Raw genomic sequence first — 19,515 nt, forward strand, 5'->3', positions numbered from 1 at the left:
TATTATCAGTTTTGATTTGCTTGGGTTAGGTTAAATTCGCCACTTGTGAAACCAAGAAACTAGACTGTTTGTGTAGAGTTGTAGGCCTTTCATGCATTTTTGTTCTGTTTTTTCCTGTGAAATAACTATTGTGTCGTCAGCATACTGTAGAAGGTACTGTGATTGGCTGGGTGCATTATATATGTCGCTGCAGTATATGTTATAGAGGAACGGGACAGTGGTGAACCCTATGGTGTGCCCTGCTCTGGGGAGAATCAGGAAGAGGTCGTCTCATTTATCTTAATTGTCAGTTTTCTTTCTTCCAAGAATTCCTTGATTATTTTTATGAGATAGTGAGGAGTGTCGAGTTGGTGTAGTTTAAACAGTAGTTTTCAATGCCAAATGCTGTCAAATGCTTTGTTGATGTCTAGGCAAATCGCAGCTGTATTCTTTCGATTTAGTTGAGCATTTTGTGTTAGATATAAATATGGTAATTGGCAGAGTAGTTGATTTTTTGGTCCGAAATGCATTTTCCAGTTGTTCCTCAAGTCTTCTTTTCATGATCTTCTCCAGCAGTTTACTCAGGACAGGGAGCAGTTTTATTGGCCTTTAGTTTCGTACCTTTTGATGATCCGTGTTATGTTTCGGTATGGTTATTATAGTGCCTACTTTCCAAATATTAGGGAATAATTCAGTATTTAAGCAGTGTTCATATATTTTGATTATTTCGTTATGTACTTCTTTTTGTAGCATTTTCAGAACGCTCCAGGGAATATTGTCTTCTCCTGGCGCACTGTTCTTGCTCTTATGTAAAATGTCATAGTAGACTTCCTCATCAATTTTAATGTTTTCATTTCTTGATGATGTTTGTGGATTATTGAAATATTTGTTGTACCAGTCGTTAATATTTTTTTCATGATGTTTGTCAAACTTGAGGTTTTTATCATATTGAAATGAGCTGTTGAAATGTCTGGAAAATTTTTCTGCGTTTTCTTTATCTGTGTCATTTATTTTCCCTGCCTCATTTAAGGTTGGAATACTATGGTATGTTTTGTATTTGGAAAGCCTGTTTACATGTTGATAGAATGTTCTTCCCTTTGTCGTATTTATTTCATTGCATGCGTTCATCCATGTATGTTATCTGTATTGCTTGATCATGAGGTGAATGCTCTTGTTAATTTCATTTATATTTTTTTTGGAATCGGGATTGGGCTGTTGCTGGTATTCTCTGTACATTTTTCTTTTTGTCTTGATGAGCTTCATGATATAGAGAGGCAGTTCATGAAGTGATGGATTATGTCCAGCAATGGTGTGTTTTCTTATGTTGCCTGATAAAGAGTTGTTGAATTCTGTGTTGTAGTCTTCGTTAATATCTCTTCCCTCGTTTTGTTTTATGAAGTTCATTATTTCTCGATTGACTTCTTTCATATTACATTACCTAAAGTTATACGTTGTTTTCTCGTTCTCGGGTATATCTTCTGTTATTTCCAACATATCAAAGGTGATTACCATTGCTAGGTGGTTGGATCCCAGGTCTGGAACAAGCTCAACGTTCTTGACATTGCTTCTTAGGTTAGTAGTGTATAATATTAGGTCCGGAATACTGTCTGGATTGTTACCCATAATAAATGTTGGATTTGTCAGGTGTTTAGTGAATATCCCGTTCTGCAAAAATTTACTTAGCTGTTTATTTTTACTTCTGTTAACGTTTAAGTCTCCTATGATTATAGCGTATTTGTATAGTAATGCCTTGGTGAATATTGTTTCTTCAATAGCGGAGTGTGGATGTATGTACACCAAAAATACATGCAGCTTCTCATTTTTGAATGGTATAGTGAAGTGAAGACATTCATTCCAATGTTTCTTCAGCACTGGTGGGTTATCCTTTCCTATTTTCATGGTTGGGTGGCCTTGCACAATACTTCCTCCTCTTTTGTTTATTGTTTTGTTTCCTATTTTTTTGATAGTTTTCCAATCCCTGTATGTCACTCTATCATCCTCTTCAATTTTTGCCTCCACAAACATAGCACATTTGATGTCGTTATATTCAATGAAGTTATTTATAATTTGTTTTTTCGGAACATAGCTGTTAATGTTGTTGTAAAGAATTTTCACTTCAGAATTGAATCTTAATGCTGTTATGGGTTGGCTCTGTTGGTGACGGATCTTCTGGGTTCTCCGTGTCAAACATCAAAATATACACTCTGCTCCCTGAAAAAACAGCGACAGTGTCGATTTTATATTGGTTGATGAATCTTCTTTTTAATTTGTTGACTAGTTCTTCCCTATTGGTATTTTTGGGTTTGTTTAACTTTCTTATATATGTATTAACTATATCATCATGAACAGTAATTGTGCCGTGAATTCCGCTCTGTTTCTTGTTTAGTTCTTTCCAGATTTTTTGTTGAGTGGTTTGATGGAGACGTTAGGTATTCCCTCTAACGGTTTTCTGGGGCGTTTTGGGCACTTAGGAGACCATGATTGGTGATTTTCTGAGCCACATGACTTGCATTTGGGAGGGAGGGTGGTTTTGCATTGAAATTCTCTGTGTGGGCCCTGACATTTAGTACACACAAGAGGACTTATGCAGTTTTCGGTTGTGTATCAAATAATAAACATCTGCTGCACGGCATTGGTGTGGGTTCAGGTGGGTTATTAGGGTAGACAAGGTAGTGTCTGTTTTTATAAAACATCCCCTCATTCAACAGTTTTTCAAATGTTGCTTCCTCTCCAGTTATTATTCTTATATGCTCTTTTTGCGTATTTGTTGCTCTTGATGTTATTCTCTTACAGTATCTGTGTTTTAGATTGAGATTATTTAGGTGTTGGCTTATTTTTTTTTCATCAATACATTTTTCTACGGCATTTATAACTACTGAGAAAGTTTTTTGTGGTCCTTTTCTTTCCTTTGTTCTTTCGTAATGGTCTTGTTTCGTTATATTTGATTATAATCTTGTCGATTTTCATTTATTCTAGGGCAGCTTCGAGCTTTCTTTATTACCACTTGATTTTAACAGTCCAGCCCAGTTTGGTTCTCAGAATAATGTCTTTAGATTGCGGAAATTTTTATTTCATTCTTCAGCCATTCGAATTCTGTCTTTTATAATGGACTCTTCGACTGTTAAATAGAAAAGAAATTCGTATTCAGCATTTCGAATTTCATTCATTCGTGTGGAAAGCGAGTTGAAGTTTTTGTCAATTTTCCGTGAGTGCGTCATTCTTTGTTGATTATTTATGTTTATATTTTATCGCATTGGCATATCCTGTTGTGTTATCTGATAACTTCTGTTGTCCAGATGCGTTCGATTGTGGAATTTCTTTATCGCATGAAGATACTTTTTTGTTGGATCCAAGTTGCGTGGGAGAGGTTGGATCTCTGTTCCTTTTTTTCTATGTCGGATTTTTTTCCATTCACCATTTTCTTCTATTTCCATCACAGGGAATTCTTCATCACTTGAAGAATTCATAATGAATTCATCAGATCAGTATAAGTTTGGTGAAAAACAACGGAATCGCAGGTTTATCGACCGAACGCGACAGATGCACATTCGAGAATGGAAAATATATAATATGTAAAAAATGAAATGAATATCCTTTCTGATGGAAGTAGCACTATACGGTTTGGCTAGGCTACTTGATTTGCTTCGGCTTAAAATTGCAAACAACGAACCCTATACCAGTCTTCTGAAATACCACCAACATAATGCTTCGCACAACCCGCCAATCTAGCTCGTCAGGCTTGGGAACAGCTATTTTCCTGACCCCAAAGCGTTGAAGGTCTTTTTTCAAGCTATGCAGGGCTATCCATAAATTCTGTTAGGTTAGCTTCTGATGGGAATGCTGCTTGGTGACTAGATAATTAATAAACTGACCATTAGCCTTCAGTTCCAAAGCTTTTTCGATTCTTGGCAGCTGTCGCAATAGTTCTTTCTGACGTCCTAATTTGTTTCTGAATACTCTTGATATTCCTCTGCTCACAAAAAGAACGTTCGCTATACAATGAGCGAGAGAGTATCCCTCAGAGACTGTTAAGTGATCTTGATGTACTTCCTGTGTGACGGCGAACCGTGCAACGAGTGTATCACCATAGCAATCCATAAGCTTCTGGTAATCGCTGCTACCTTGCATTGGAATTTACGCACGACGTAATTCTTCTTCGTCCTGCACGTATGGAGCTAATCGGTAGAAATGGACGACCTTAGTTTTTCCTCTAGGAAGCTCCCTTATCCTGTAAACTACAACATTTATCCTCTTGATAACTTTATACGGTTCCTCCCACTGTCTCTGCAGCTTCGGTGAAAAGCTTTCCTTCTTTGTGGATTATGTAACCACACCAGATATCCAGCGGTGAACCCACCTTCAATAGCCTTGATGTCGTAGCGCTGTTTCATTCAGTAACTTGCTTGTTGCATTTGATTGCGCACCTTATCATCAATATAATGCAGCTTGTTTCTGACTTTACTAAGGTAGTCCTCCTGAGCTACGTCTTCTCAAGGCATAAATCCAAACTCCAGGTTACAAGGCAGTCTTATTTCTCGGCCAAACATTATATTGGATGGAGTGTCCTATATGCCATGGTGAATATATGTAAATATTCATCCTAGTCCCGCTGGTGATCAGAATCTACTTTGGCTAGATGTTTTCCTATGGTCCGATTCATTAGTGCGGCTATGCCGTTTGATTGTGGAAGAAGAGGTGTAGTCCTTGTTTTGTGAACCCCAAATTTCCTGCATACTTCTTGGAATAACGTCGACTCGAAATTTCGGCCTTGATCACAGTGGAGCTCCAGAGGTATTCCAACATCTGAAGAAGAACTCTTTGAAATTTATCAGCTACCGTACTTGCCTCTTGATTGGGACTACCGTAGGTTTCCACCCATTCTGTGAAATAGTCAATCGCTACCAAAAAGTATTGGTTTCCAGGTCTCTTTCTGAAAAGGGGCTAGCGATGTCGGGAGCTACTCGATCCATGGGTCCATGGGGGATTCGATGTTATATTGCTTCATTGGTGCTTTTCCTTTACCATAGGCTTCATTAGCAGTAGCAGCACAAGATCTGCATCTTCTACATCAATCTTTAAGGCACTTCTTACAATTTAGCCGATAAAATCGCTGCCTGACTTTTTCCAACGTCTTAGTGATCCCGAAATGACCACCCGAAGTTTCATTATGTATTCTGGTCTAAATGTCTGTCACTCGACTCTTCGGAAAAATCAATTGAAGCCTCCGCTCAAATCCATCTTCATTTTTCCAGCAACGGTTCAAAAGACCGTTAATCTTCAACGTTTTCCATTGTGCCAAATACGACTCTATATTTTGGCGCAGTCTGGATACTTCTTCTCAAGTAGGTCGTCTACCGCTTTTTTTTCAACTCAGGAATATTTTTAAGGCTTTATCTTCCTCTTGTGCTCTTTAAATTTCTTGAGATAGCCAGTCGTCTTTGATTACGGTTGTTCGCCTCAAATCGATCTTTTCTTCCATACGTGAAACGGCTGCAAGGGACAAGGTCTTCTTGATAACGCATATGCATTGCGATGCAGATCCGGTCCGTTCTTAGCAAAAATTTCCTTCCGTAAAAATATTTTTAAAGATGTTCTACGGATTCAATGACTCCTAAAACTCTCTCGATTATAGTTATATAAGAGCAAGAATAGAGAACTGAAGAAGAAGATCAAAGAAACTAAAGATCAGTACTGGGGAGAAAGGTGTTATCAAATTGATAACCATAACGGAGGAGCGCAATCTACAGTATGGAGAACAATTAAATCACTCAGAACTAACGAGACGAATGAAGCACTGAAATTAATAGACTTGGATGAGTGGGAAAATTACTATAAAATGCTGCTGACCGAAAACAGAGATCATACAGTTGGCGAAGCGGAAGAGGGTGATACCGATGGTTATTTCTAGATTCAACAATTTGGAAGATACCTTGTTACTAAAGTCAGCGAGCGTTCTGTCGTCACCTGTTCCCTAACCCAACAAATTGGTTATGCACTTAATGTTCTTCATTATATGTCGTGGTCTCAATCCACGTGATCTGCGAATGCAGTAAGCCTCTTCACAAACATTTCGTGGGAGATTAACTGTTCGATCATCATGAACGAGTGGAATATGCTAGCACCCCACACAATAATGCCCCAAGCAAAGTTCATCTAGGTCTTGAAGTTTCTTTCAGATACCAACTATTTTCTGTATAATGGGATATATTACTGACAACTTTTTGGAATACCAATGGGCACAAAGAGAGGTCCTGTTCTTGCTGCAATTGTAATGTCTACCTTACTACGCAAAAAGGTTCCTGCTTTGTCCGAAAGGAACAAGGTTGAAAAACCGCACTGTCTATGTCAATATGTGGACGATCTCATAATGGTTATACCAGAGGATGGCGTTGTGGAAGTTCTGAACAGTTTCAACTCCTTCGATGAACATATCAGTTTCACGTTTGAACTTGAAAATGAGAGATCGGTCCCCTTTTTGGATACATTTGTCACAAGAGGTGAAAACAATGTTATCAAGTTGGATTGGTATCTAAAGCCAACCAGTTCTGGAAGATACCTACATAAGGCCTCAAATCACGACTGGAGAATGAAGGTTACCACCATTGTTGGTATATGAGAGATCGAATAAGGAAGATTACTCATCCACAGTTCACCCCTGCTGCAGATAGGAGATTGTCTAACATCCTGAGTGACAATGATTATCAAGAAGTTTGGTAAACAAATTGATTTTCAGCTCACCTGCTTCCTCCCGCAAGTCTGCATAACAACTGCAGGTAGAGATACAAACAAATGAACGGATGGTGCATCCACCAAAAAGAGGAGACCTTGCTGATGAAGAAAGTTCTGAAGCAGTCGTCGTGTCTGAGGAACCTCTCATGGGAGATATACCTCCCTACCTTTTGTGCCCAAACTCACTCAGAAGCTCTCAAGCATTCTGTCAATCATCCCTGACATAAAGATTGCAAAATATAATGTCTTCCAAACAGATTACTTTCCATTCCGCTCATGTATAAGAGTAACGTTGTTTATGCCATTGATTGCAAAGATTGCAATGGTACCTTTGTGGATCAGACAACTCAGATTCTCAGGATCGGATAGACCTTCACAAAAGTGATACACGGTTGCACACTGAGAGATTTGCTCTAGCGTTGCATGCAAACAGATTGATACATTGTTTCAATTTTGATGAGGCAAGAGCCTTGACTACCGTCACCAACTACGAAAAAAAAAATTTCATAGAAATGTGCAATATAAACAATTGCGATAATAGTGTAAACTATACTCCATTCACTTTTGTTTTAGCAGTTGCGGTTGGATATGGAAATTTTACACATTTCACTCTGTGTAGTACGAAAATGTGGGGTTATGACGCTTGTCAAAACATTTTTGGGTTTTAAATCAACGCTATGTTGCCCGTTTTGCGTAAAAGTTTCTGTTATTACGTATTTTATCACAATGTCGAATCTCGTCGGAAAATATGTGACGAACATAATTGAAGTTTATACAAACTGATTGAAGGCATACCAAATCCAGTTATTCGCATGGAAAATACAAGAGATCAGTATAATATAATAATATGAACTAGCTTGAGCAGAGTTAATGTTCGTTATTTTCTTGGGTTAAAGTTTGAATACGTTATATCAGTTGTAGATTTCAAGAATATTAACCCGAAGATGAAATGCATATGGTGGGAATGGGTATCTCCCGAAGGAATTAACAGATAATTAAAAGAATGTTAAATTCTTCAACAAAAATCATCTTGCATCAATATAAGTAAAAGGAATTAAAGGAAGTTTCAATCAAGATGAACTTTACCTTTGAACAAAAATTTCACATAAATAAACAATTTTTTTACAATGTATAGGACAAGTCAAATGAAAAATAGAAAAATCAGTTGTCGGGAACATATTTTACGATGACATTTATCGAAAATCCTGTAGTAAACTTTTCGCATTAATTCACCCAAACAAAAATTCTCGAATATCGCCTCTTTTTTGGGTCTTCCAATAGAAGGAAAATCTTTGTCATCCTCTTCATTCACAATCTTTTTGATTGTGGAAATATTCAGCTGAAATATAAGTCGTTTAGAATCAGATGTAGCATTATATAAATTCTCTTATATTGAATATGTTCGCCACCGTCTGACGTATTGTGGATTTTAGAATATCAGGGTATAACTATTTGAATAGGCGGACCTGAATTCTAAATAGCACTTTCTGAAACCCTGTTTCTTTTTTCAATCACTTTGGGCATTTTCGTAATATTAGTTGATATAAATTGTGGCAACGGAGTTATGACATTAACGATATTTCATGAGTGCCAACCTTACTCCGTTCTAGTTACACACACTTGAGAAAATTATTTCATGGCCAACCGACTGCTAAAATAAATGTGAATGCAGTATAGTAAGCAGCGATCTATTTTTCAGTGGATCCATCTTTTACCACCAAATCAATAAAAAAAGTCATAAGTGAAAATCAATCAATTAAATCAACCCAATTTATACACTGTAGTGATGTTTACCCCCGGCCGTCCAGTTTCAAGAACGACTATTCCACGACTGTCAATACCATATGTCTGATAACAATGCTGCAGTCTGTTAATTTTTTTCCTTATTTAGAATATAATAATGCCGAAGCGAATAATAAGCTATATGCAGGGAGGGATGGAATGACTTCTCACCAAGGATTATAAATTAGGGTTTATAATCTACTATTTCATGGGTTTTTTTTTTCTATTCAGAATATTTTACGGATTTCTACTCCGGGAGAAATATCAGTTCAAAATAGACGGTCAGAAAAATTGATGGATACAGTAAATAGAGGAATGCATAAATATCCTAATATAAGTATTTTTTCATACGATTAAAATGAATCACCACTATTCTGAAGACGATGGAGAGCATGTTTCCTATATTTTTTCGAATGTGTAAAACGGCTGGCCAATAAAATTGATGAGAAATGTATCAGATTTACTCAGAAAATTTCATTTTTCTTTCTGGCATTCTACGATCGAGAGTAGGTTCGTCTTTTTTGTTTTGAAAATTTAAAATGCCCCAACCTATTGTCGAATAGGGTCAAATGGCTGCTGAGGAACAACAAATTCTCGGCGGTTGACCTTGATTTGATTCAAAGAAGTGTCAGACCTAGAGGAGCTGAGCCTGAGATGGAGGTTGAGATTGAGACAACTGAGAGCCTAAGACAAACGGTCGCCAGAAGAAGCCTGAGAACATGTGGGGGGTATATATATATATATAAATCGGTTTGAGCGTTCTCCGACGCTTTCCGACTCCTAACTGTCATTCCTCTCTATTCAACCAAAGATATTCGCAAGCTCTCTTTCCTCCATTGCCTTCTCGATCCCCTCTCTCCAGCTCTTCCTTGGTCTCGACCTCTTCTCCTTCGTCCCAGTGGCGTCCATGTTAAAATCTTTTTGGGCAATGAATGAGCCTTTTCCTTGCTTAAACTAAATTATTCGGTTCGCCATACTATAATGAATAAGGGAAAATAAATTAACCGACTGCAGCATTGATATGAGAGATCATCCGGGAGCAAAAATACGATTATATGACTTGAGGAAATAATATTAATTCGAGGAGGATCTTTCGTTGTATGTATTAAAACAAATATGGCGTATGGTCCGTATATGCACATTTGGTAACCGAAAGTTACCAGAGCGGTTACTCTGGTGACAGATATTGAACCGAATTGTCAGGAATTCGACATATACGTACCGCCCACTTACTAACCAGAAGAAACCAAAGTGTATATACGGACCACAGCCATGGTTCAATCAGGACAATAGTCTTAATCATGAATCAATTTGGAATGTTAGAACAATATAGATTAAATATTCCATGAGCTGTGATTTCCAACATCAATCCATTTTAGATTTCAGGATGCAGAATATATCATAACATTGAATAATTTTCCTTAGATAGATTTTCCTTGAACAGATTTTTCTTAGATAGATACCTGAAAACTTCCACTTGAGAGTGTATAAACCCTTCACTTACTCAAGATGTTTCTATATCTCCCTTCATAAACCAAGTCAATTCAATTGTTTACGAAACTGAACATAACCTCTCAATATAGTAATTTTGAAAGAACCCATTTTGAACTCACTGTACATAACTGGCATGGAAAAAAGTTGTTGTCAGTGAAAATAAGAAAGACTCGAAGTTGATATTATTGCAGTTTAAGGTCTAACTGAAATATAAAAGTACAAATCTGGGTCAGCTGATGACTGAAGTTAGGTACATGGGTTACGTTAATGTCAGCTGATGTGCTGATCTCCCTTGGCTGTTGTGCGAAAATGGACCTTATCGACTCGAGTGATAAGAAACGGCAACAGGCCCCGGGCGATTCTGGATGCGTTTTCATTCGTGTTGAAAAATTTCGAATTTTTGAAGCTTTTTTCTCGTATTTTCTATGTGTTTTTCGTGTCGATAGTGGTACGCTCCTATGGTCTGGTTATTCGTTTTTCGTTTTGCATTATTCGCGGACACAGACGTGAGGCGGTTTTCGAAGAAACAGAGAATTCCCGATCCTCTGAATCAGCTGACTTTCCCCTCTTACCTCTCCCACTCGGTGCTTACGAAATTAGTAGTACCTACGATATAAGAAGACAGATGTCGGCAACCTCAGCAGAATTTACAGTTATCTCCTTGAGTTGGACAGAGTTGGCTCAAATCCTAATCCTGTACGTAGAGGGTATCCCAAATTGCTTGATTTGGGCTGTTTCTGGTACTTCCATACTAGATGGGTAAAAACGTTGAAAGGAATCCTGGGCTCGATTTTCGTGAAAAGTCCATAACTGAAAACCGTTTCACGATATCTTCATTTGTCTTGAAGATATGACCAAATTTTGATATTTTGTTGATTTCGAAAACGTGCCGTAACTTCTTTATTCTCGAAAATATCTGAAAACGGTAAAAACTTTCTACAGGCACTTTTTCATTGAAAATACGATACCATATTCAACTTCGTTATTTTAAATACTAATGCATTCTTTCTTTGAGCTCATATCATCCAAAAAAAAATTAGCTTTTCAAAAATATATATAGGTCGATATATTACTTTCTTAATCAAGGCAAAATCACCATTTTAGTAAAATTTTTATATGATAGGATTCTATGAAACCAATCACTTCAAAATTGTCCACTCCCGATAAATCTCCATCTCTTTGATACGAATTGAAACTTTTCATTCATATAATTTCATTTTGTTAGCTGAGAGCTGAAATACCTAAAACTGCAATAAAATCATATAATTCCTCTTACACTCAATTGGAATTAATTTCGAACATAATTTCTATGATAAATTTTAATATAACATAAGCCATATTTCGGCGATTAAGCATCTTAATCGATGTCTTAAAGCGTCTTTAAGCGTGACGTCATTAATTTTGTTGTCGCAAAAATAGAATATCGCTTATGGTTGAGTCATCTGTCGTTGTCATTAGACAGCGAATCGAATTGTGAATTTTTCAATTTCTGTTCTTTGGCTATTATTTGAAAAATATTTATTTATTCTAAATGATAATGCAGAAAGTGCATTATTAGCAGTAAAAGCACTCTTCCCTAGTAGGAATTCAAATCAAATTCGATATGAACAACATATTCTCCCTTCTCCTTTCTTCCTCTTTCCGCTTAAGATGACACAGGCGCTCTCCAGAGACCGCCAGATTCCGCTTAAAGCATCTTAAAGACTTACGTCATGACTTATTCGCTCGAATAGCACCGCTTAAAGACGCTTCACGCGTCTTAATCGCGAAAATATGGCTCTATAAAAAGCTCTCAAATTGAGCTCTATTATTCTGTAAACAAATTCTACTTCTTTGTCTAACAGAATTCACTGAAATCAACAGCATAACTTGGGAAATGTATCTGATGGCGTTCCCGACTCTATGCTCTAAAACAGCCCTATTAATGACTGGAGTCTTGAAATTTTATTTTCAACATATCCCCACTCGAAGAAATCTAAAGGATTGAGGTGTGGTGATCTTGCTGGCCAGGCAATAGGACCATACGTTCCCATCCACTGATGCTCGAATAAACTATTCAATTTGATTTCAGCTCGTTGCGATTTATGGGCTGGTGCGCCATCCTGCTGTTAAGAAAGCAACCTCGATTCACTGAGGTTAATATTGTCAATATACTCCTCACCAAAATTCTCCGAAATATTGAAATAAGCCCGCGTCTCCAAATTTTTTTCACGTATTTTAGGTCCCAGAAATCTTCCGTTAACAATTTCAAGCCATACATTGAATCCAAACAGTCCTTGCCTGTTTATTTGTCTACAAATATTTTCATTTTGGTTTGACCAATAGTGTTCATTATGTCTATTGAATAGCCCATCATTATTGATCCTCACTTCATCTATCCATATAACTTTAAACTTATATAAACGGAAAGTTTCAATTCGTATCATAGAGATGAGGATTTATTGGGAGTGGACAACTTTGTGGTCAATGGTTTCATACAATTCTATCAAAAATACAGATTTCATTAAAATGATGCCTTGCGTAAGGCAGTAATATATAGACACATATCTTTTGAAAAGCTTATATTTTTTGGATGATATGAGACCAAAAAAAAAAAAATGCATTCACATTTCCAAAATTTGGTCATATCTTCAACCCATAAAAAACGAGTATTCCCTACTAGTTCAAAGATCATAAATAGCCGTCTTCGCAACAACTTTTTTTATGATTGTTGCACTTGAGTGTTTTTTAAGCCTTGAAAAAGTTCATTTCCAATGAATAGTAACCGATGTCACATATTCTTTCGATAAATTGGTCTGATTTACCGATATTTTTCTTTCTTCAGTTGACAACGATGTTTTTCGAAGTTTGTTTTTAAATTTCCTAGTTATTTTCTAGATGAAGGAAACCAAGCACTTCAAGAATTTTTGGCAGCAAGAAATCCCAAACAGCAACATTCCTCCACACTGGAATCGTATCTTATCAAACCTATTCAAAGAATATTGCGATACCCATTATTACTGCAGCATCTCAGAAATTTAACTGATCATAACACCGACGAACATCAGCATTTATTAGGTAATTAGGGAAATTTTCCAGAAGATCACTGTCAAATTTCAATATTTTCTTCACAGAAGCCTTGAAAGGAATGGAAAAAGTTGCTGAACACATCAACGAGATGCAGAGAATCCACGAGGAATATGGTGCGATATTCGACCATTTATTTCGACAACATCAGAAATCGTGCAAACAGGCAAGTACAATAGTACATTATATGAAGCATTTTCATTTTTGTTGTAGCACCCTTTAAGTAGGGTCGTGATACACATGGTTGATTATGCTGCAAGCCGATTGAGGCATACTATTTATTGTAATAATCTAAATACCGATGTGGAAGATTCAAATGGAAATATAGGAGTTTCACTGCTAAATTCGAATATGCTCGGAGTCTAGTGGACCAGTGGAAGAATCGAACTCTCAGAGCAATGCGATATCGAAAGAACGGCTGGTCTAGTGTAAATCCCAGTTTGTAGTGGGTACTGGTGATGGTGATGGAGTAGTAAGACTCCAAACGGGAGAAGAATGTTATCATATCTTTTGAAAATGATTGCGACAATTTCAATTAACTCTTACGGGAGCCATGGGAGGCATTCATTTGACTCTTGACTCTTGACACCCGCATCGCGTTTGGAGTGTTACTGCACAGTACACACCCTTAGCTTACTTTATGTGTTACTGACAGGCGGTGGCAACTCATTCAGATAATTTTGGACCACGAGTTGCAAGCGTACGCTGTTAGAGCGCTAGTGTCGCTTTCCTTGGCAACACAGAAATACCCAATTGGCAACCACGCAATCGGCAAATCCTTAACCATAAAACTCGAAATGTAAACAAACTTTGACGTTTGTCAGTACTCTTTTCGAGATTGTACGGCTTTTTTCTAGTAAATCAAGATATTTATCGGAATTATCGGTGAATTGAATGATTTAGTTTCGTAAAGATAGATTTACATTCTTTGGAAATACTTCATTTAAAAGGGATGAATTGTGGAATAAAATCGAACAAATTCCTATTATTTCACAGATTCTTTCTTGAAGTAAACCTGGGTAATAATGTTGAGGTAGCATATACTAACTTTGTGAAGGAGGTAGAAGCTAAACATCTTGATAAGTAAAGCGTTTATGTGGAAATTTTAAAGTATCAATTTGAAATATTTCAATTCCATGTCTGTATTCCTCATACTGAAATCTCAAGAGACATAAATATGATTCAGCTCATGGAACAAGTTCTACAGATGAGAAACAGCATTCATTTGTAAGTATGAAAATGATGAAATTGTACTTCTAAATCGTCAATTGAACTTAGCAGAAAACTCTCGCAAAGAAAAATCGTTCAACCTTACTCCTGCCAGTTGAATGCACTGTTATAAATGCCTTTTCCAATATTTTTTTGAAATCAATATTTCTATTCAGAAACTCAGACAATAATCCCAATATAACTGCTCCAAATAATAAATATGATACTTTGTTGGATTACGTGAGATAAGAGAAAACATAAGAAACAAAACTTGTTTTGACTTGCAATACTAGCATTAGCCATTTTTTCACCCCTGCAAAATAACTCGAGGTGCTGTTTCAAATTGACGGGCACGCATTGAAGGATGGCCGAATTAGAGAAATAATGAAAAATTCGAGAAAAAAATTGAGTTGAATTAGAATAAAAGAAGAAAAATCTTCCTGTTTATAATTTCATTACTTTTTCTGAGTACCATCAGGAAAAGAAATACAAGAAATCATATCATCCTTTATTTTCCTATAAAACTAAAAATTTTTCTAGAATTTTTCTGATTCGGCACTCTTTCAATGCGTCCTCGTCGATTAGAATCTCCCGCCTGGTGCTAGTAATGTCTGGACGGGAGGAAGCGAAAGCCGCACGGGCAAAAAGAACGTAGATTCACAATACGCTGTTGAAGCGCTAGTGTCGCAGACAAAAAACACGGTCAAGAAGATTAGCACGGGAGTTACCATTCTCTTGATGTTTATGTTCTGTGGTTACTGATTCATCATTCGATCCTAGATCGTTGCGCTCTGGCTCCGCATAGTCCGCATCCCCACCAATACCCACTACAAACTGGCATTTGAACTAGACCAGCCGTTTATTCGATATCGCATCGCTCTGAGGTTTCGATTCTTCCACTGTTCCACTAGACTCTGAGCATATTCGAATTTTTCACTGAAACTCCTATGTTTCCATTTGAATCTTCCACATCAGTAGTTCAGCGACTCTATCGGGATGAGTTTTGGGATTGAAAAGTGTGTGGACCCTGGACGTGAAAAATCCAAAACGAAAGGCTTGCAACGACGCTGATGAATCAGACAGTCATACCATCTTTGGGCGTAGGAGATTCATACAAGTATTTGGGAGTCGAGCAAGCTTTAGATATTCAGACACCGGAAATGAAGAAAATTTATAAGCAAAGATTAATCGAAAGAGTAACCATCCTTCTGAAGTCGGAATTAAACGCTCGATCACTCTTTACTGCCATTAATATCTGGGCAATACCCACAATAACATAGTCATTGGGGATTTTGACTTGGTCGACAACGGAACTGAAAGAAATGGATAGAGCAATAAGATCCCAACTGACACAATCTGGAGTATACCATCCCCACTAATCGTGATCCGACTGTACCTGCCACGCCATCAAGGAGGCCGGGGCTTGCTCAGCTTGGAGGATATTCACAAGGAAAATATAAAGTCATTACGGAATTATTTCCATGCAAAAAACCGTTTTTCAGGCAATCCGTGAAGCGGACCAACATCTGTCGGCTCTGAGACTCTCAGAACCGAACGTTCAATGTTCTGATCGGTCAAAGGGGCAGCTTATTGAAGAACGGAATGCTAAGATATCCTGGATGCCTGAAAAGAGAGGAGGTTAATAGGGTGGAGTCGTTGACTTACTTGCTAGCCGGATACTTGTATCCAGATACTGAAAGTAGACTCCTGGCAATACAGGATCATGTAATGCCGACCAGGATGTACCACACACACATCGCTAAGCTGGACATTCCCTCTGACCACTGTCGAAAATGTCTCCAAGCTCCTGAGAAGATACAACATATAACATCTTCCTGCCCCATCTTGGCACCAAGAGAGTATCTTGAGAGAAATAATTCCATGGCAAGAATAATTTACCATCTGAAAATAGCGCTGAATTTGGGTTTGCTCCGGGATGAAACCCCAAACCATGTATATGCCCCGAAAACTCTGATGGAGAATGTGAGATATAAATTCCACTGGGACTTAGTAACGGACAGAAGTGTGATGCATAATAGAAATTAGTATTCTTCCATTAATAATATCAACTAATGGAATAGAGGAAGCGCACTTACCTGAGAACACAAAACGATTGTGTCTGCAACCCGATGTTGTCTCTACCTCCCAGAAGCAGGTCATCTTAAGTACAACCCGAATTGTTAGGAAGTTTCTGCAAGGTTTTTGAGTGTGATGTTAACTTTGATGAATTATCCAGTTAACATCAGATATCCCTTATTGGTGATGGGAAAAAAAAATATATACATATATATATATATATATACATATATCTATTCTATTTTACAGTCGTACTTTTAGTATATAGGTATTGGTTAAGGGTACTCGACTGATATACAGGAATTTAATTATTCTCTTTACTCCATGCCGAGCTTTCGGAAATGTTTATTTCCTTCTTCAGGGCCACCACAAATATGAAAACAAAACATCATGAAACCTCAATACACCAAAACAAAATACACTTACAGAATGTGAGGTTTTTTCCTTCTTAATAACTTAATAATATTGTAATAAAACATAAAACAAACATAAATATAAAAGCAATTCTTATGGAGACAAGTCTTAGGATTAAAATACGTAAATATCAAGCTGTCATGTGAATATTTTGAACTACATCTAACCTAACTTGATTATTTTCTTTGGCATATATCACAGATAATGTTGTTTATTATAATTTTGTTAATCTAGTGGACCATCATAGAATTCTTCTCTTTCACGATTTGGATAAGTTAATAAATACGTGTATACATTGCTAAGCCTTTGTACGTCAGTCTTCTTATTTATTGGGTTGGCTTGATTATTTATATTTATCATCTCTAGTATTAGTCTTTTGTTGTATTTTGGTTGTGTGCAAAGTACTTCTGCACTATCGAAATCAATCTTATGTTCTTTCTCCAATGAGTGAATAGTCAGTGCACAACGAGGGTTCTTAGTTCGTATATCACTTCTGTGTAGCGCTAATCGACTCTTGAGCCACTGGGATGTTTGTCCCACATAGGTGCCGTCACATTCAGAACAGTTCTGAATGTGACGGCACCTATGTGTGTAATAATCAAGTTAGGTTAGATGTAGTTCAAAATATTCACATGACAGCTTGATATTTACGTATTTTAATCCTAAGACTTGTCTCCATAAGAATTGCTTTTATATTTATGTTTGTTTTATGTTTTATTACAATATTATTAAGTTATTAAGAAGGAAAAAACCTCACATTCTGTAAGTGTATTTTGTTTTGGTGTATTGAGGTTTCATGATGTTTTGTTTTCATATTTGTGGTGGCCCTGAAGAAGGAAATAAACATTTCCGAAAGCTCGGCATGGAGTAAAGAGAATAATTAAATTCCTGTATATCAGTCGAGTACCCTTAACCAATACCTATATATATATATATATATATACAGGCGGGGCTTTTTAAACGAAACAGACGAGACAAACACCTTAATTGTTGAAGAAAGTAATCACCAATAATAATTATTTCGTTGTCTAATGTTGACAATTAACGATTGCCATCGTAACCACAGAATGAATTAGTCAAATAATTGATGATTTCACACAGCATGGTCAGCGGAATGACTGGTACTGTACGAAATTCAAAATTGAATATCTCGAAAACGAATGCATTAAATGAGAAAAAATTAATACGCTGAATTCAGAATAAAAAGGGCTTTCAAATGAGGCATCACTCACCCTTTCTTTCCTATTCAAAATTTAGGGGTTGATGTTTTAACAGTAAGGGTTGAAGCGATATAGTTGTGAATTTGACTTTAAAAGTTATTATTATTATTAAACCAGGTTACAGAGTTGAGGTACATTTATAACCTATAAACTCTAACTTAAAAGTAATAAAAAAAACACAACTGTAAAAAAAATAGAAACAAGTGAAGTAAAATTAAAATCAAAAAGGAAGGTCATTAAGAAATCAAATAAAAGGAACACGGAATCAACATAACGCCAAATGAACGATAACATTGCAACAAGCAAGCCGAACAAATTATGCAGCCCTGTTCGATCGCCAGGTGTCAAGTCTATTCTTGAACGCATTGACCGATACAGCACCTGCAATCTCGCCAGGCAGGCTGTTCCAATGGTTGAACACACGGTTGCATAGGAAGTTTTCTCGGCATCTGGTTCGGAAGACCTCTCGATTCAGCTTGTATCGATGTCCACGGAGTTGATTCGTGTTCAGCTCATACAGGTGGGACATATCGACGCCGAACAAGCCGTGCAATGCTCGATATGTAACTATCAAGTCTCCCCTTGAACGACGATCGGCGAAAGTAGGAAGACCCATCATCTGTAGCCGTTCCTGATAACTAGGACGATTCACTCCAAAGGGAATACGTGTGACACGACGCTGCAGATTCTCCAATACTGTAGCGTCCCCCACCAACCACGGATGCCAAACCGGACCGGCAAACTCAAGTATTGGTCGAATATACGTTTTGTATAATTTGGAGATATGCGCCACACCATTACCACGAAAAGCGTTCTGGACGATATGTATAAGACGCTTTGCCTTATTAGTTATGTGTAATACATGTTCAGTCCACGATAGATCACTAGATATCACCACACCCAGATCCACGTGAGATGAACATCCGAGGATTTCAACACCATCAACGTAATACTTCAGTTTTGGATTTTTATTACCTAAATGTAGAATTCGACATTTCGAAGGGTTCAGTGGAATCAACCATTTGGCGCACCAACAAACGACCTTGTCCAAGTCCTCCTGCAAGGTTTCATAGTTGTTAAGGGGGCAATTGAAAAACTTAATATCATCTGCAAATGAAGCACTTTCCGACTTGAATTCATCAGCCAAATCACTCACATACACTAAAAAGAGCAAGGGCCCCAGAGCCGAGCCCTGAGGAACGCCACTGAGCACGCATCGGGGTTCCGATCTAGCAGCACCAACCCTGACCTCAAACGACCTGTCAGTCAGAAAGTTCTGAATCCATTTCAAGAGCAATCCTCGAATTCTGAAGTTGTCCAGCTTGTATACAAGCCTATTTATAGGAACTCTGTCGAAGGCCTTCGAAAAATCTAGATAGACCACATCTACAGGAAGTTTTTTATCCAAGGAAAGGGTCCATTTGTTGAGGCAGCTGAGAAGGCATGTGACAATAGATCTTCCTTTGATGAAACCATGCTGGGTGTCAGGTATGATGTTATGATCCAGAAAAAAAGTTAGCATTTTGTCGTATATCAACCTTTCCAG

The 19,515-nt window shown here is 37.4% G+C and overlaps 1 protein-coding gene across 1 annotated transcript in view; it reads left to right on the forward strand.

The window, feature by feature from the left end:
- Positions 1-19,515, forward strand: part of LOC123311362 — a 1,278,848-nt gene that overhangs the window by 966,401 nt on the left and 292,932 nt on the right. The window contains exons 25-26 of the mRNA XM_044895271.1: positions 12,862-13,041; positions 13,098-13,216. Of these exons, the coding sequence (XP_044751206.1) occupies positions 12,862-13,041; positions 13,098-13,216 (299 nt within the window). The remainder of the gene's footprint in view (positions 1-12,861; positions 13,042-13,097; positions 13,217-19,515) is intronic.

Source organism: Coccinella septempunctata, chromosome 4, assembly GCF_907165205.1.
Source record: "Coccinella septempunctata chromosome 4, icCocSept1.1, whole genome shotgun sequence".
Classification (NCBI taxonomy): Eukaryota; Metazoa; Arthropoda; class Insecta; order Coleoptera; family Coccinellidae; genus Coccinella; species Coccinella septempunctata.